The 19,247-nt window shown below is 40.4% G+C and overlaps 1 protein-coding gene across 4 annotated transcripts in view; it reads left to right on the plus strand.

The window, feature by feature from the left end:
* The window catches only part of USP6NL (USP6 N-terminal like), a 167,799-nt gene extending 151,289 nt beyond the window's left edge, over nucleotides 1-16,510 (plus strand). For all 4 annotated transcript variants that reach the window (XM_025445607.3, XM_049100898.1, XM_025445605.3 and 1 more), the window contains one exon: nucleotides 14,551-16,510. In XM_025445607.3, coding sequence (XP_025301392.3) covers nucleotides 14,551-15,941 — 1,391 coding nt within the window. In that variant the 3' untranslated portion in view covers nucleotides 15,942-16,510. The remainder of the gene's footprint in view (nucleotides 1-14,550) is intronic.
* The last annotated feature ends 2,737 nt before the right edge of the window (nucleotides 16,511-19,247 follow it).

Raw genomic sequence — 19,247 nt, forward strand, 5'->3', positions numbered from 1 at the left:
TCACAGGAGGCTGTCTGCCAGAGGCTTGGTTAGTTAGGGAAGCCGCTCTGGGTAGAAAGCCCATGTTGATCCACTCTGACTGCCCGTTCGGCCCAGCTATAGCTAATGACTGTATGACCTGGAAGAAACAAGAGCAGATTTCTCTTAGAATAACTGAGAGCCATCTTAATTTTTATCTTTTATTTTAGGCATCAGAAAACAGGAAACTTAAGGAACCTTGTTAAGAAAGGAAAGCATTTTGTTGCTTTTAGCTGTGGTACATGTCCTTTTTCATCCTTTTTTGTCTATTTAGAGCAAAACTTTGCCAGTTTCAGGGTTGCCTTTTCTCTTTTGTATGGTTTTTAATGGTGACCAGTAGTTTTGACTAGGACGTAGGAAGAAAATGTTCATTTCCCCATTTTTCCTGCATATTTCCTCTTGTAAAATGTTCAACTTTATCCCATCTTCCGAGTCTTCCAAAATCTTGTCCCCATTGCCCCTGCTTACTCGCACTCCATCCAGTGACAGTCTGTTCAGACACTGAGCTCTGTGTTTCTTTCGAGGCCCTGTCTCTACGTCTCCCTCCTCTCGCCTCCCCAGGGCATGCTGGAAGCCCTGGCTCCGGTGTTGCTCACCTCCGTGCCTTGTGGAGTGATCTTGTGAAATGGCCAGTCCTTGAAGGGCCACTTCATGCTTCGGGGAGAAGATCCAGGCCCCTGAGTTGGATCTGAGATGCTCTCCCGTCTGCCATCTGCTTGCTTTCCTATTTCCACTGGTCCCTCCTCCTCAGACACTTGTAGCATAGTGACAATAAGGGCAAACCTTGGCATCTTCTGTGATAGACTCCTCGCAGAATGCTTTCCTTACATATATGTGGCGCTTAGTTTGTTTCAACAGCCCTTTGGAATAGGCATTTGTTGCCTCAAATCTGTTAATGTCCTTGAAGAGAGTTTTTGTTTCTAAAATGAATATTTGATTTTTTTAAAGTTACAAATCCACAAACCTAGTTCTTCTTTAGTTTAATTCCACTTACAAAAGTCAGTAGACTGCTTTTAAATCTGGGAAAATTTATCATTCTCTTTTAAAGGAAATGTTAATGTTTGGTTAATGTTAATGTTCTTTAATGTTTAGTCCCACTTATAGATGAACTCCTCCAAACGCCTTAAATTGCATTTATAAATTTAATATATGCAGTTCCTTAAACATACCGACTTTTATTTTTTTAAGAGACTTTATTTATATACTTATTTATTTGGCAGAGATAGAGCAAGCATAAGCAGGGAGAAAGGGAACAGTAGACTCCCCACTGAGCAGGGAGCCCAACTTGGGGCTGGGTTCCAGGACCCTGGGATCATGACTTGAGCTGACGGCAGATGCTTCACTGACTGAGCCACCAGGTGCCCCATACATATCAACTTTTAAATTTAAAAACAAAAACTGGGATGCCTGGGTGGCTTAGCAGTTGAGCATCTGCCTTTGGCTCAGGGCGTGAACTTGGTCCAGGGATCGAGTCCTGCATCAGGCTCCCTGTGAGGAGCCTGCTTCTCCCTCTGCCTGTGTCTCTGCTTCTCTCTGTGTGTCTCTCATGAATAAATTTTTAAAATCTTTAAAAATAAATAAATATTTTAAAAAATAAAAACAAAACCTTCCCTAGTTCTTAAATAACTTCTAATGTGATAAGTTTACAAATTTGCTGAACCTTGAGTCCCTTAAAAATTTGTTACACTGGGGAGCCTGGGTGGCTCAGTGGTTGAGCGTCAGACTTTGGCTCAGGGCGTGGTCCTGGGGTTCCAGGATCGAGTCCCACAACAGGGCTCCCTGTGAGGAGCCTGTTTCTCCCTCTGCCTGTGTCTCTGCCTTCTCTCTGTGTCTCTCATGAATAAATAAATAAAATCTTTAAAAAATTTTTGTTACACCACTATTTATAAATTTCAAATCAGAAGTTCAACAGGTTTCAATTTTATAATTGAAAAAGCAACTTGGCCAGATTCTCTTAATGTTAAGTATATAAAATACTAAATATGGGCAGATTCCTTAATGCAAAAGAATTAGTCCCATGTTTAATTCTCTTAAGTTTTTCTGTACTTAGTTCTAGATCTTTATGAATGAAAAAAAATGAATTTCAAGTAAATTTGGAAGGTACTTTGTTCATCAGTTGAAATATTATGAGCCAGGACTCCAAGTGAATTTTCCTCAGTGACCAAATTCCCAGGCTGAACCACTTTTTATTATTGCTGGGTCCAGGCCCCTCAGTGGCTTAGCCACGTAGTCCAGATACTGTGGACCCCACCTGCACGCTGCCTAAGTCTTCCTTCTTGAGGAAGTCTGCAGTTTCCACCCAGGAGGCTTGGACTTTGCTTTTTTTTTTTTTTTTTTTTGTCGTTTGTTTTCACCTTTTACCTTTAAATATCTCTGAATGTGATGGAATCCTGTGTTCCTTTTTTATCTGGAAGGACCATAAATCTTACATTAAGCAGCGTCAAATTAATTTTGAATAGCTTTCATGCCCGTTCTGCCATCAGTACCAATAGTAGTAGCCTGTAGATGAGGGACTCTGGCTTCGAGGTTAATACTGCCCAAGGCCTGATTGCTGAGCCAGCGCCATATGAGCCAGCACCATATGTCACTGCAAATGGGCTGCTGCCACGGAGGGTCCTCCTGCTGTGTCTCGTGCTTCCATTTCTTTGCCTTGGGATATGCCTCTCCCCCAAGGACGCCCTGAACACTTCTCCAGGTGGCTCAGCCCTCGTCCATTCTGTTTTAGCTTTCATGACTTGGCTTAAGCATCATCTCCTCCTTCTGAAGCCTTGTCAGCCAGTCGCAGGCTCCCAAACCACAGAACTCTATCACAGGATTGTGTGCCTGATGTGCACCCAGCACTTGCTTACAGTGCTTTGCTGCTCATGTTCATGTGATGTCTGCATTGGACAGTGAGTTGTTGAGGACAGTGACCATGTCTTTGTGTCACCAGCACCTCCTTCAGTGCCTGGTGTATAATAGGCATTCCATCTATATTTTCTAATGAACAAATGAGGTTTTAATCTATTTTTATGTTATTTATTTGTTTATTTTTTAGATTTTATTTATTCATGAGAGACACAGAGAGAGGCAGAGACATAGGCAGAGGGAGAAGTAGGCTCCCTGTGGGGAGCCCGATGTGGGACTTGATCTCAGGACCCCGGGATCACCTAAACCAAGGCAGACGCTCAACCACTGAGCCATCCAGGCGTCCCTTAATCTATTTTTTAGATAATAAAAGGCTACCGTCTATAAAAGGTTAGCTAGCATGAGGCTGTTTTTTGAGGTAATGGAACTATTTTGTATCCTGATTACAAACATACCCACAAAAGAGTCAACCGTGTTTGTCAATTAAAAAAAAAATTAAAACTGTCCCACTTTTTGAGGGTTTATTTAGGTGGGTTTTCACTTTTGTTTGTATGGAGGAAACTGATATTTACACATGCTCAACAGTTTCTTACATACATATGTGAATTGAAACACTAGGAAACACAAAGTGCAGATTTGATTTGATTTGATTTGATTTTTTAAAGATTTTATTTATTTAACAAAGAGCACAACAGGCAGAGGGAGAGGGAACAAGCAGACTCCCCACTGTGCAGGGAACCCAGTGCAGGACTCAATCCCAGGACCTTGGGATCATGACCTAAGCCAAAGGCAGACATTTAACCAACTGAGCCACCCAGGCACCCTATAAGTGCAGATTTAAAAAATTATTTCAGGGGTGCCTGGGTGGCATAATCGGTTGAATGTCCACCTCTTGGTTTTGGCTCAGGTCATGATCTCAGGGTCCTGGAATTGAGACACATGGGGCTTTGCCCTCAAGGGGGGATCTGCTTGAGATTTTTCTCTCCCTCTTCCCCTCCCTGCCTCCTGCTAATGTTAAATGTGTTTAAATAATTTTCTCCTTTCTGCTTACCCTGTCTTTCAAGTTTTGCCTGATGAGAAAAAAGGTCAAGCCTATGAGCAAACGACAATAATTAAACAAAAATTTTTTACTGTCGTAGCTATAAATATAGCACATCATTTCATTAAAGAAAGGAGATATGATTATTGAAGACTGTACTAATGCTTGAATTGCAAATTTTTCTGGCTAATGGTACATTAGAAAGAAAGCCATTTGATTTTTCGGATATAAATTTGAGATCACTGATTTTGTGACAATATTTTCAAACTCAATTGGACTTCGTATTTGATCTGGAGATAAGTAAGATGAGTCCCAGAATAATTTTCCTGACAACAGCCCCTACCATTTTTTACTGAAAACTTTTAGAACAGAGTACATATATTCTGTTGTTGAAATTTAAAAGAAGATGTTGCTCACAAGGGAGAGGAGAGCACTTAGAGCCCTTAGCTGTAATTCTGTGTCTCTTGGTGCCTAAAGCTGGTGGTAATGCCTGTGGTAATGCCTTCTGAGACCATTGATCAGGAAGGCTGTCATTTGGTGTAGTGTCCACTGGGTGGCGGCAGAGACCTTAGTAAGAGCAAAGATGCACAAATAAGAGGGGATTTGAGGGAGTCTCCTGGTTTTCTGGTTTTTTGTTTTTTTAAGGGATGCCTAGAGTATTCTTTTTTATTTCCTTTTCTTTTTAAAGAAAAAATGTTCAAAAACCCAACTAATAAACTTCTTTGCCTTTATTAAAATATATCAAGTTGGCATTGGCATAAAAATTCCACTTTCGATGGAACCCTGGTAAAAAATATCATTAATGTGCTATTTTCACAAAGGTGTTCCTGCTATATAGGATAGGAAATGTGTTGCTTACCTACCTTTAAGAGTCAGGCAGTAATTCTTTTAGACACCTATGTTTTCAAGGGGAAGAAGAGAATTAAATTATAAGCATGGATTTTATTGTGGGGTGATCACAGACAGTATTGTGGCTACTGAAGAGTTCAGAGTGAAAGTGTGGATGGTAAATATCAATATGTATTGCCATCTATCAGTTGGTATCCATATGTTTTGACATCAGTTATGCTTGAATCTTATAGTTACCCTTGATCACTTAGGGATGAAAGGAGATGGGTAAACTAAGCAAAGCCAAATAGAGCAGTGTTCTTGTGTGTGTGTGTGTATGTGTGTGTGTGTTGGGGGAGGGTCTCCCTTAAGGAGAGATTGTTCAAGAATGTTTCATGCTTATCTGGATCTATTTTGTGGAGAAAAGGCCAACTATTTATTAGCATATGAAAATATCATTGGTGACGGCATTTGTCCTTTTTAAGGGGTCTACATGGTCTATCTTCAGCTCAGTGAGTGTTGAATAATTCGCTTTCAGGAAGAATCACCTGAATAACAAATGCAGAGTAGAGTTTCTTTCCAGATTTTGCAATTACCTGAGGTTGGATTGCCTGGGTACAGAGTCCTCGGGTTTGGGTATTAGTGTTGGAATGGAGAGGCCTGTGCCCTGTGCAGTCTCTGTGAAATGTGAGCAAGTTCCTGCCCAGACATGAGCATCTCCAGGAAGGGAGACACTCTCCGCTCCTGGGTTCCCTATGGCTGCCTCCACTTTCTGCCCTTGGCTCCCCTTCCTGTCCTTTCTGTCATGCAGCTCCCCTCCCCTCTGCTTTCTCTCTTCATCTCCCCCTTTTCTTCTCAGGTCACTTCTTTCTGCCCCCTTGCATCCCCCTCCTCTTGAGAGAGACAGCCCTCCTGCACAGCTGATGCTGCCCCCAGGCCGAGGAACTGCACTGAGATGCAGGCAGCATGTGGACATTTGATCATTGTTGGGTCATTGATGATTCTCCCCCCAGTCAGAAGTGTCTGGTCAGTCCCAGGAACAACTTGAACATGGCCTAGCCCCACCGTGTCATCATTCAGTGGGTGTTTGTGGAAGGGGGATGCTGGTCAGGGTCCTGAGCCATGTATTGGTTACACCCGTTAGTTTGTAGGATGCCTCAGGTCACAGATTTTTAAGCCCCTCCATTTTGGAAGGCTCTTACTACCTCTTTCAAATTTATTTACCTTTTTCCATGCTTATTGAAAATCTCTCTGGGGACAGGGCCATATACTCTAAATGTCTTTCTCCACTTAAGATATTCAGCCTCTACCTGCTACAGGGCCCTAGTACCTAATGGAAGATTATCATCTAGGAGTTAATTAAATGCAGTGTCATTTTGTCTGCGCTGCATTTTTTTCCCCCTCGAAACCCTGCTACATCTAGTTTCTTAGCTGGTAGATCTTGGGTATTTATAACCGTTATGTTTCTGTACCATTTATATGATTAGTGTGTCATTACTCTAATTCATATTAATTACATGTGAATGAATGGACACTTTATCACCACCTTACTTGTAATTCCGTTACTATCTTAGATACTAGAGGTATAGGGGTAGGAAAGGGGGAGAAGTCACTTTAGGTTATTGTCTGCTTGGGGAAAGGGAGATGTGTTTTGGGCTACCATGAAAGAACGTGGAAATGCTACTTTTTTGATATTTTAGAACAGTCACAGAATGTTTTCCCCAGTGTGGGTTTGGGTCTCTTGCCCATTCAGTAAATGGAACATGTTACAGTTTTCTTTTAATTCTACTATGATGTGTAGATGCACAGAATATTAATGTCTCTTCCTTAGAAAACTTTCTGTATTGACTTGAATATAAAGTGATGTTAAATGTAAGGTGAATGCTTTCCTTACCCTTTATGTTGAACAATTAAATCTCCCATGTATGTGTGTATGACACATACCTTTCCATCTTGTTTCATGCATGAATTACCACCTTGGTCTCTCCTTTACTGATTTCTCAACCCTCTTATTCCTTCTCCTGAGAAATAATGCCTTGTACCTGTAATCCTACACTTTTACTCTGTCCTGTTAGTCTTTACCAGTATGTGCTGTTTATGTAACTAAAGAATTTCAGAATGAAAGTCTGCAGGTACTGGGATATAGGAACAGTGTGTGATACGGCCTCATTTTCCCCACAGATGTTCCATTTTCTCTCTTAGTCCTCTTTCCTCCCCACTTGCTTCCTTCCACCTCTCCCAAGGTTTTTGTTTTGTTTTTGTTTTTTTGTTGTTGTTGTTTTCATCTTTCCACTGGCTTGTGCCCTGATTAACCCCTTTCTACTCTGGCTCAGTTAGTCCAAACCTGGAATTTTGCTTAAATTCTGGGGTACACACTTAACCAAGGTCCCCTTCCATGTCCATCATTGTCAGTAAGTCAATCTAGCTTAATGTCCGTGGGAAATGCTGTGGAAGCCAACCCTAGATTGACCATCCCTAGCAATACCATGGTGGCCACGACACAAAATGGCAGATGGGAATCTGTGAAGTAATGGAACTCTCATTACCTGCAGGATCTGTTACTGCCTGTGTCTACCTCCACATTTGCTTTGTTCAGTTGTCTTTTTGATGTGGTTACATAAAGTAAATTTTAATGACTATAGTTGCTTTCATTACATGGTTGACATTTGAAAGTACACTAGGACCATAAAAGCAAATGATTATAAATAATGAAATATGTGATTTTTAACTAGCAGAAAAAGGCAATCCACAAAATTTGTGTTTAGTACAGCGAATCAGTTTTGAGATTGAGGATGTAGACTTGAGGGTAGTATCTTAGTTCGGGCTGCTTTGATGGAAATACCACAGATTGAGCGGCTCTAACAACAGAGAAATATTTTCTCGTAATTCTGGAGGTTGGGAGGTCCAAGATCAAAGTGTTGCCAAGGTTGGTTTCTTCCCTCGTTGGCTTTAGCTGGGCGTCTTCCTACCTGGTCTTCCGTCTATACCCGTCTGTGATACCCCTCTTCTTAGGAGGATGTCAGTCATGTTGGATAAGAGGCCAGTGACCTCAGGGAACCTTAATTACCATTGTAAAGGCTTTATCTCCAAATCTCGTCACATCTGAGGGATTGGGGGTTCAAGCTTCAACATATGAGTTCTCAGGGAGGACACAGGTCAGCCCATAACAATAAGGTAGTTTTTAGGCACAGATTTTGCTGAAGAAGAGAAAAAACACAAATCTGTCCTCTAGTGAATTAAACCCTGCTCTAGTGCCCAGTCCTCCTCAGAGGCCCCAGAGTGTGCAGCTCCCCACCAGGGTGAACACATCCCAGGCAGGCATTGCCAGTGCTTCACACATGTGAATCAGGCTCAGACTCTCCCTCCCTCTACGTGTCACCTGTCTTAGTATATTTGGGGAGGTGTGATGACAGAAGGTGAAGGGCTGCCCCCAACCTGGTCCAGAGTTCCCTGTCTAATCACTACACCCCCAGTGGGATGTTCCTCCCTGCTCCGCCAGGGGCCATTCCCTGCTTCACTGGTGACCACAACTGAGAGGAACCCATGGGCTTCAGTCCTTGTGGTGCAGTGTGGCTATTTTTTTTAGAAGACTCTGCAGAGGGGGCGGTAAAACCAGGGCGGATCACACATCTCTTTGTGGCCCCATCCACTGCTCCACATGAAGAGAGGTGAGGGCCCTAGTCCCATCATGAGGTCTCTACCCTCGTGACCTAATTACCCCCACAAACCTCATCTCCAAATACCATATTAGGTAGGGGAATTCCACTGTATAATTTTTGGGGGAGACATAAACATTCGGCCCATAGCAGATAGCTATGAAAGCACCTAATTACAAGAAAGTTTGGTTCTCATGGGTTGTGAAACAACACAGATGGAAACATTGAAAACAAGGTGTGAGCCTCCATGATCCAGACTAAGAGAAACATTGGATGCTTTCACCCATAGATGAACGTTCCAGGGAGGACCCGCACGTTCAAGTTGTAGCAGGAGTTCACTTTGAAGTCTGGTGTTGGGGTGCTGTTGTTTAATACCGCTATGGAGAATTTGTTAAACATTTTCAATTATTTCACATGAGCCGAAATGTCGGTGGCTCTGTCTACAGGCTGCCGAAAGCCACTGAAATGGTGGAGTAGTGGAGCAGCTTAAAGGGCTCAGCGGGAGAGTCTCTACAACTAATCCAATTTTGTCCCTGTAACAGCACATCTCGCAGGCAGGAATTAACCACTCTCTGGGTGCCCTGCTTTCTTTTTCTTTTTAATGGTTATGGTTTTCATCAGGTTCCTACTCACCCACCTGGAAAGGGCGCTGTGATGATTGGCTGATATTTTTGTCTGATGGAATACCAACCAGCCATTGAATTAGCCGCTCAGGTTACTGTGTTGTGCCCTTAGCACATTGTCAGAGTGGGAACTAAAAGAAAATTCATAAGTTCAGTTTTTCTTTTATATAGGTCTTTATATCTTCTTGATAATTTGTTGGTGTTATCTGCCTACAGGGAAGAAGGAGTTCCTGTATTTATCTGGGACTAAATGGATAATTATTTGTAGAGCTGGTAAAAGCTTTTTGGGGGACACAGATTTTAATTTTATTTTTATTGTTTTTAACCCAATAGACTGCATAACTACTTGTGAATATTCTTGACTCAGGCTGCATTCAAGTCCCCTTTCTTACCTTGAGTTTAGCTGTTTCCTATGAGACCAGCCAGATGCTGAACTGGAATTGCCTGAGACTACTTCACAAGCAACGTTATCAACATGGACAACTCTTCTCATTGCCAAGCATTTTAAAGTTTGGGTTATCACTTAAATTACCATGTCTGCATACATGGTAATCTTTTTTTTATAAAAAGAGATGAGAACAATATAGGTTACACCCTCTGTTGCTGAGCAGTCTCCAGTGCTGTGTTCTAGCCCAGAGGCCCCCTTAGCTCCGCTCCTCCCTCACGGCCTGCACCCAGCGCATGAGCAGCTGTGTGGACCTAACCGTTAACTGTGGAGGATGTGCCAGACGCAGCCCCTTCTCATTACTTCCGTGCAGAGGGCTCTGGAATTAGCTCTCCTTTGAACGGTGATTCGACTATTTACCAGCGGGAAGCCCCTGTGCATTTTTATTTCTGCCTTGGTTTCCTCCTCTGTAGAATGAGATCACAGTGGTGACCTAAGTTACACACCTGTTGCTAAATGCCGTATGTACAATTTTTGAGTGGGGGTGATGCATGGTAAGTGCGTAATGGATAGTTGCTATTACTGTTACTTTTATCATCATTAATTATTACATAACTGAAGTCCGCCCCCCTTCCCTCCGGATGAACTTGGTAAGCTAGGTATCAGATGATGTAACCCTCCTGCTGAAAAGGCCTTCATGGTTTGCAGTTAACTCAGAAAGAAATTCACAGTCCTCACCATAGTCTTCAAGACCCTGTGTGATGTGAATCTTCAGTTCCTCCAGCCTCGTCCCTGGCTGTTCTCTGTCTTCTGCTCAAGCACAAGGTGCCTTGGCTCTTGCTAGAACTCTGCTCCACTCCATCCTGCCCCACCTCAAATCACTTGAATTGCTTCTCCTGGTGCTGTCTTCCTAGCTCTGCACACCCAGCATATACGCTCCATGAAGACAGAGACTTCGTCCTTCGTGTCCTCTCCAGTTTGCCAGCACCCTGAGCAGTGCCTGGTACATAGTATTTGTGTGATACATAAGTATTTGTGGAATGGGTAAATGAACAAAACAAACTATAATCGCCAATTCTAACACTGTGTGTGCTTTCAGATGTGCAAAATAAAGAGCTTGCACAAATATTGTCAAAGTAAACTGAGATTCAGTTAAAACCATCAAAAGTATCTCTGGAATTTAATGAGTGTGGCATAAACAGCAGAACTGGAGTGAAAATACCAGGTCCTGGTTCTCAGTCAGTGTCTGCCATGAGAGATCACTTGGCTGCTCAGAGACTCGGCTTCCCGCTTCTAAAATACAGGCAGGACTAGATCTCAAACCCTCGGGCTCTGAGTAGCTGCCCAGCTGAGGGAAGAGTAAAAGGGGTGACTTTCCACTTTCATGAGAACAGTTATGCTTCTATTTTCTTTATATATTGGGGTTTTGTATGAAATTTAGTTTAAAAGTCTGCTTTTAAAAAGTTTTAAAACTACTGGACTAGAAGACCACAAAGGTTTGGAGTGCCAGGGTGGCTCAGTTGGTTGAGCATCTGACTGCTGATCTCAGTTCAGGTCTTGATCTCAGGGTCATGGGATCAAGCCTCACATTGGGGCGCCACACTGGGTGTGGAGCCTACTTAAAAAAAAGAAACAAGAAAAGAAGAGCACAAAGATCATTTTTACCTTAGTAATCCTGATCCCAGTAGCTTAATTCTTTAAAGGATGTTGCTTCTTCATTCTCTGCTCCTCCCTTCCCAAAGAACAGATCACCTAATAATTTTTTTAAGTATCTTAAAATTATGATATGTGGGTAAATAACAAAATTGTAAGACAGTATCTGTGTGCTTACCTCTCTTGTATGCATTGCTTAGCACAGTGCCTAAAGCCGAGCTCACTCAGTAAATATTGTAGATGGATGGATGGGTAGATATATGAAGAGAGTAACATTTTTCAGTGAGACTATGTTATTTTGTAATATGTGAAAAACATATTGTAAACCTTTGAATGTTTATAAGTAAAGTCTGTTGTTTTCTGTCAAGGTGATATTTATTGGATATCTACATTATAATAGATCATTTTCATTTTTTAATTTAAAAAAATTTAAGTTTTGTATTTTAATTCCAGTAGAGTTAACATACAGTGTTATATTAGCTTCAAGTATACAATATAGTGACTCAACAGTTCTGTTACTCAGGGCTCATCATGTGAGTGTCCTTAATCCCCTTCACCCATACCCACGCCTCCCCTCCCTTCTGGTAACCATCAGTTTCTTCTCCCTAGTGAAGAGTCTGTTTTGGTTTATCTCTCCTTTTTTTTCCCCTTAAACTCCACATATTAGTGAGATCCTATGGTATTTGTCTTTCACTGACTTACTTCACTTAGCCTCATACTCTCTAGCTCCTGTCCATGTTGTTACAAATGGCAAGACTTCATTTTTTATGGCTGAGTAATATTCCTGTGTGTGTGTGTGTGTACATACACATATGAATGTATATATTTTACTACATCTTCTTTATTCATCTATCAATGGACATTTGGGCTACTTCCATATCTTCGCTATTATAAATAATGCTACAGTAAGCATGGGTGCACATATCCCTTTGAGTTAGTGGTTTTGTGTTTTTTGGGTAAATACCCAGTAGTACAATTGCTGGATCTTAGGGTAGTTCTACTTTTTACTTTTTGGGGAACCTCGGTGCTGTTTTCCACATGGCTGCACCAGTTTGCATTCCCACCAACAGTGGGTTCCTTTTATCCCCACATCCTCACCAACACTTACTCTTTGTTGTGTTTCATTTTAGCCATTCTGACAGGTGTGAGGTGACATCTCATTGTAGTTTTGATTTGCATTTCTCTGATGCTTAGTGATGTTGAGCATCTTTTCATGTGTCTCTTGGCCATCTGTGTGTCTTCTTTGAAGAAATGTCTGCTCATGCCTGCTGCCCACTTTTAAATTGGATTATTTGTTTTTTTGAGTATTGAGTTGACTAAATTCTTTATAGATTTTGGATACTAACTCTTTATCTGATATGTCACTTGCAAATATCTTCTCCTGTTTTGTGGGTTGCCTTTTAGTTTTGTTGATTATTTCCTTCTCCATGCAGAAGCTTCTTATTTTGATGTAGTCCTGATAGTTTTGTTTCCTGGGTCTGCTTGAGCAGACATATCTAGAAAAATGTTGCTATAGTCAAATGTCAGAGATATTACTTCTTATGTTCTCTTCTAGGACTTTTATGATCTCATGTCTTACATTTAGGTATTTAATCCATTTTGAGTTCATTTTGTGTATGGTGTAAGAAAGTGGTCCAGTTTCATTCTTTTGTATATAGTTGTCCGACACTGTTTGTTGAAGAGATTATCTTTTTCCCATTGCACATACTTTCCTGCTTTGTCAAAGACTGATTGACCGCATAATTGTGGGTTTATTTTTGAGCTCTCTATTCTGTTCCATTTGTTTGTGTGTTTGTTTTTGTGCCAGTACCGTACTGTCTTAATCACTATAGCTTTGTAATAGAACTTGAAGCCTGGAATTGTGATACCTTTAGTTTTGTTTTTCTTTTTCAAGATTGTTTTGGCTTTGGGGGGTCTTTTGTGGTTCCATACAAATTTTAGGACCGTTTGTTCTAGTTCTGTGAAAAGTGCCACTGGTGTTTTGATAGGGATTGCATTAAATCTGTAGTTTGCTTTGGTTAGTATAGACATTCTTACAACATTTGTTCTTCTAGCCCATAAGCATGGAATATCTTTCCATTTTTTTGTGTCATTTTCAGTTTCTTTCATGAGTGTTTTACAGTTTTCAGAGTACAGACCTTTCACCTCTTTGGTTAAGTTTATTCCTAGGTATTTTATTCTTTTTGGTGCAGTTGTCAATGGTATTGTTTTCTTAATTTTTATTTCTGCTGCTTCATTAGTAGTATATAGAAATGAAGCGATTTCTATACATTGATTTTGTATCCTGTGACTTTTTATTGAGTTAATTTATCAATTCTAGTAGCTTTTTGGTGGGAATCTTTCAAGTTTTCTATATATAGAATCATGTCATCTGCAAATAGTGAAAGTTTTATTCTTCCTTGCCAATTTGGATGCCTTTTATTCCTTTTTCTTGTCTGATTTCTGTGGCTAAGACTTCAATCCTATGTTGAATAAAAGTCATGAGAGTGGACATCTTAGAACTGTTTACTGAATGGCCAATTCATTACACTTTCTTTTCTCTTATTTTTAAAAAAGATTTATTTATTTGAGAGAGAGAGAGAGCATGAAGAGGGGGAGAGGCAAGGTAGAGGGAGAAGCAGACTCCACACTGAGCAGCGAGCCAGATGTGGGGCTCGGTCTAGGATCCTGGGATCATGTCCTGAGCCGAAGGCAGCCACTTAACTGACTGAGCCACCCAGGTGCCCCTGCACCTTCCTTTAATTCTTCATTAATATTCTGATGTTAGTTATGTAAATATAAAACTAAAAGTATCCAGTATGATTTTCTTTTTTAATTCTTTTTTTTCCTTTTTGCATTTGAAATAGGATCCTTTTAGAGCTATTAGCTTTGAGAGAGTACTGTCTCTTTTTATAGTGAAGTTACACTGTGGCAGGTACTTGAGATAATAATAGTAATAATTATAAGCTATCTTGGGATAACCTTGAGACCACAGTTGGTCATCATCTGCCTTTTCTTTTTTTTCTTTTCTTTTCTTTTTTTTTTTTTTATCATCTGCCTATTCAATTTGGCAGACCTGCTTAAAGTTGATAGACCTTTTACTGAGATTTACTAGATTACTTTAGACTAAAGCCAAAGTAGCATAATGGTAAGGCATTGAGCTACTGACCTGCATGGTTGTTTTAGTAATAAATATGAGCATATCAGTTTTGCATTCTTAAAAAAGCATGTAATAATATATCTTAAGAAAACATAAGAATCACATTATATAATTATATAAACCTTACTCATAAGTTTATAAAGTATTGCCACTTGCATGCTGTCTAATAAGATTTTGAATTTTGCTATGTTTTAGTATCAGACTCTCTTAAAAATGCTGCTTCTAAACCTCTAAAATTCTGTGGCATACATGTATGAGTGCACATATGAAAAGCATGTAGTTGTTCAAAACGTGGCTACTAATGTACGTAATACTATTTACTCCTGTGTTCATGTTATTTACAAATCTGTCTTTCCCTTCAGGTAAAGAGGACGAATATCCAAAGAAACCTTTGGGGCAGCTTCCACCTGAACCTGCCAGCATCAGTCACCTGAGCAACGGACGAAGAAGTGTTGGCAAGTCAAGTCCCCACATGAGCAGCAGAAGAGAAAGTGGCTCATCACCTCATAAAAAACATGAGCCTTCCCCTCACCATCAAAGTAGAATTGGTACACCAGAGCGAGTACGGGTGCAAAGACGGAAATCAGATGATGAGGACAGTAGAAAGCTTAAAGAAGAAGCAGATTTTCAAAGAAAACTTCCATCAGGGCCACAAGACAGTTCCAAGCAGTATAATCATGCAGCTGCTAACCAAAATAGCAACGCCACTTCAAATACCAGGAAGGAATTTGTGCCCAAGTGGAATAAACCATCAGACATTTCAGCTATTGAGAAAACTGCCAAATATGCCATCGAAGGCAAAAGTAGGTCGGTGCAGCCCACACTTGCAGTCACCATCCCAAGTTCTGCTGATACTCGAATATCAAATGTAAGGCAAAAGATGAAGGTTTTGGATGCTGATGAAGGGAAACGGGGCTCTAACGCATCCCAGTACGATAATGTACCTGAAAATGACAACAGTGCATCTATTGAAGAGGCACTAGAAAGAGCTTACTCCCAAAGTCCAAGAAACATGGTTTCCTCTCACAGCCCAAGGAAGCATATGGAGCCGGGTTCTAGTCCATCAAGAGTACCAACCAAGTTTACCTTTAAAGTGCAGCCTGCAGGTTACCCAAAATATCCGTCCCCACTAGATGGGGAAGATCGCAGGACAGTACATCCGCCGTCCTACAGTAACCCCCCTGTTTACCATGGAAATTCTCCCAAACACATCCCTAGTGCTAACAGCAGCTGCGCATCTCCACAGTTTACTCACGGGGCTCAAAGGAATCCTTCCCGGAGACCTTATGGTTCTACGCTTTCGGTCGATGTTTCTCCCGAGAAGTCCTATGGCCGCCCGCTTCCTCTTGTACTACCATCCAGCCGAATAGAAGTTCTTCCTGTTGATCCTGGCGCCGGGGGATATTCGGGCAATTCGGAGTCACCAAAGAACGGCAAATTCATCATTCCTCCAGTGGATTACCTGTCAGAAGTTATTTACACGTACAGACCTGAGACTCATGGACAGTTGTGGACTCAAGATGCTAACCGTGGCCACTTGAGCAATTTACCAAAATATTCTGCCTTTCAACATGTTTCCTTTCAGGACCATAGCCTCCCGGCAGTCTCAGTAGATAGTCCAGTGCGATACAGAACTTCACCAGGTTTAGAAGATGCCAGTTCCTCTGGGTATCAATATTCAGGGCCCTCACCTCCAGTATATCACTACAGAAATCGGGATGGACTTTCTATTCAAGAATCAGTATTGCTGTGAGAATTTATCTATACTTGGTAAAGACAAGAGAATAGAAACCATTTGAAACCTACATTGCTATGTTTATAATTGCCAAAGCAGTATTTTATATTATTGTAAACATCTCACACAATTCCAGTGTCTGCTAGTAATAAGAATATATAGAAATGTTTTATCCCCATGTAGATGCTGCTTACAATGAGCATTTTTAAATTGCATCATCTCTGAACCTGTTAAAAAGGAATTTAACGTGGTGGAAACATAGCAATAGCATTTAGGGAGGCACACATAATAATAATTCATTACTCCGTTTCATTTCTGTCTTTCTCCAAAATCTGAGCATTTTTGTACCATTAGCCCATTCTGTTTTGAGTAATGTTACAGAGCACAGAAAAACTGTGTAGAATAGACCTTTTTAAGGCTATGTGTAGAGCGTGTCTTTGAATAGATACCAAAATGCCTCTATGCACACATATTTGAACACAGAACTAAAGAAACATTAAAAAAAAAAAACTAATTGTAATCCACATCCATAGATTAATTTACTATTCTTCCTTTCCTTAACTTACCTTTCAGCCAGGTTTTTGTCCCCACCCCCTTATATTTTTCACCCAGGTCCTAACATGCCGTTGGGTGTTTGCCCTGACTTCTCTGCAATTGTGGCCATTTTCTTTTCTTCTGAAAATTAAAGACACTGGAGAGAAAGGCTGACCACCTAATGGTGCTTAAACACTGGGGCACTCAAAGTAAGGTTATGGCCAGAGGCGCGGCGCTGCTGGTACCCCAAGATCAGTTTTAGAGCAGTTTGAAGTGCATTTGTGCCCTTGGTTCTGGTCTGACTCTTGCAAAGCTCAGAGCAGAATGTTCCTTGCCAGATGCAGAGGAAGTGCTGCCATCCTGCTCTCCAGTGGATGCCAGCAGGAGAGGTTGCGAGTTACTGATCCTCAAGCACTCACACGGGGCATCAGAACAGACTCCTTTGAAATCCATTTGAAAGCAGGATTAACAATATGGTTACTCCTTACTTCTGCCCTTTCGATTCCTGCACAGTCCGGGGTGTCATTTACTGTCATGGTCTTTTTCTGGCACTCTTTCTTTCAAGGTGGTAGTCCATGGGTATTGCTGCACTTAGGCCATTAAATTATCATTGTGTAAACTTGTAAAAAATGATCCTAATTATTAATAGGAGTCTAAGATTTTAATCTTTTTTTAAAAAATAGTGTGACTTTCATACTTTCAAAAATCTCCTTTTTTCCCCCTTTTTACAGTTAAAAAAAAATTCAGGTTCATGGTTAAGAGATTAGCAATGAATGTCTTTTAAAATAGTCTATTACACTACAATTACCAAAACACTGGGAAAGTTTAGGGCACTCCCAGAAAGTATGGCTTTGTGTTTAATTGTAGAGCTCGTTTTCAACATATTTTCCTCGTGTTTGAATAAGGACGAGAGTAGAAAACCTAACTTCAAGGGCTCCGCTTGTTGCAAGTTGGAGCTTTAAACTTTCAAGGTACTGAAGTATGTCCTTTCAAATGAGAGTAACATTTGTTTAGCTAGTGAATGTGACAATATTTTTTATGTATATAATGAGTCTAATGTAATTTTAATCAACTTGGTAATGATGTTATTAAACAGCAAAACAAATGGCAGTTTGTTAGCAGCTAAGCACTACGCTGAAGCGCAGGCAAAATCCTGCTCCCCCTGGGCTCTTGATTCAGATCATGTGGAGGCTTAGAGAGAAATGTATATAAAAAATGTAGCTGAGGATATTAATTCCAATTTTTAAACCATGATTCTGTGACTTGTAATAAACCAAGCTGTACAATTTAGGTTATGACAGCAGCATCTGAGCTGCCCCAAAATATCTATGTCAACAGTGGTAAATACTGTAGATTTATATATATATATACACATATATATATATATGCAAAATATATATAAACACACTATTTTCTTATGTCATCTATGACATTTTTATCTGTATACTTTTTTTGATGTGATTGTTTTTAACATGCTAAAAGTAATAAGTATATTTTGTTTTGTGTCTTTCATGTGCTTTTTTCATATGGCAAAAGCGCTGCATCTCTGATGCTTCTAAAGCTAATTTTCTTCTAATTGAGGAGATACTGCTCAGTGTTTGCCTACATGACTGTACATTTTATCACAGTTGTATGTTAAATGCTTTATTAATTTCCAGGAGTACTGTATTTAGAACTACATCACCTTTCCTTTATTTTATTTTCTCTGCCATTATTAATAGCAATAAGGTATTTCCAGTTTCCCCCACTATAAGCGTTGCTCCCTCTGTTAGTTTTGCAAGTAGGAAAATTTAATTTGAACTTATTTTGCCACCGTACAATTTTTAGGCTTTTAAATTTATCTTTTAATAAAAGATAAATAATGGAATGATGATAAAAGATGAAATAATATTAGTAAAGTGAGTTAAATATAATCGCAAAACTGTATTTGGTGAGGAATCTCATGGAGCAGAGGCTGATGTGATCCTACTACACAGCTGTGCATGCTGTAAATAGTATTCACTCTCTTCTTTATAGCAGTCTTGCTTCATGCAATAAGCTCTTTGGTGTGGTTTTTGTTGTTTTAATATTTAGTTTGAAATGTTAAAGAGACTACACCCAGGGTCTCCAAGGGAGATTTTTTTTTAAATCAAATTTAAAAAAAAACAAAAACGCTTTTGAAAGCTAAGAGAGATGTATATACATAAATATAAAGTCAGATACCAAAGTATTGTAGAAAAAAATTATTTTCCTTCCACCCTGCTGAATTTTCCAGCCAGGCCCTGTAAACTGGTCTGACAAAAGTAGGTCAACAAGAAAAAAGCAGAAGTTTATTAACAGGTGCATCCTACATTCACATGGTACCCAGTCCTGAGCGACTCAAAGGAGGATTAGATTTAGGGTCAAAAATAAATAGATAGATAGATAGATAGATAGATAGATAGATAGATAGATAGATTGATTGATTTGGGGTCCATGCACCTGACTTAGCAGGGAGAAGGAGGAGGAGAAAGGCACTGTCCTTTAATGGAGAGCAAGGGACTATTTGGAAAGATAAGCAGGGCCTTAGGACAAGTGATGGACAGTGTCATGGTGTGTGGCAGTGTCTGGATGTGGTGCCTGGAAAAAGCGGAGTTGCCTGGGGAGGGGATTTGTGACAGTTTTTTTGTGGGGAAGCTCTGCTTTCAGGCAGATAAGCAATATCAGGAACTCAGATTCCTCTGGCTCAAAATCGTTCTTATGCCAAAGTGGTGTATTTTGGGGTGGCATGCCCTGATCCCCCTCAGTGGCAACAATAGAATGTTTCCTGAA

The sequence above is a fragment of the Canis lupus genome, chromosome 2, assembly GCF_003254725.2.
Source record: "Canis lupus dingo isolate Sandy chromosome 2, ASM325472v2, whole genome shotgun sequence".
NCBI lineage: Eukaryota > Metazoa > Chordata > Mammalia > Carnivora > Canidae > Canis > Canis lupus.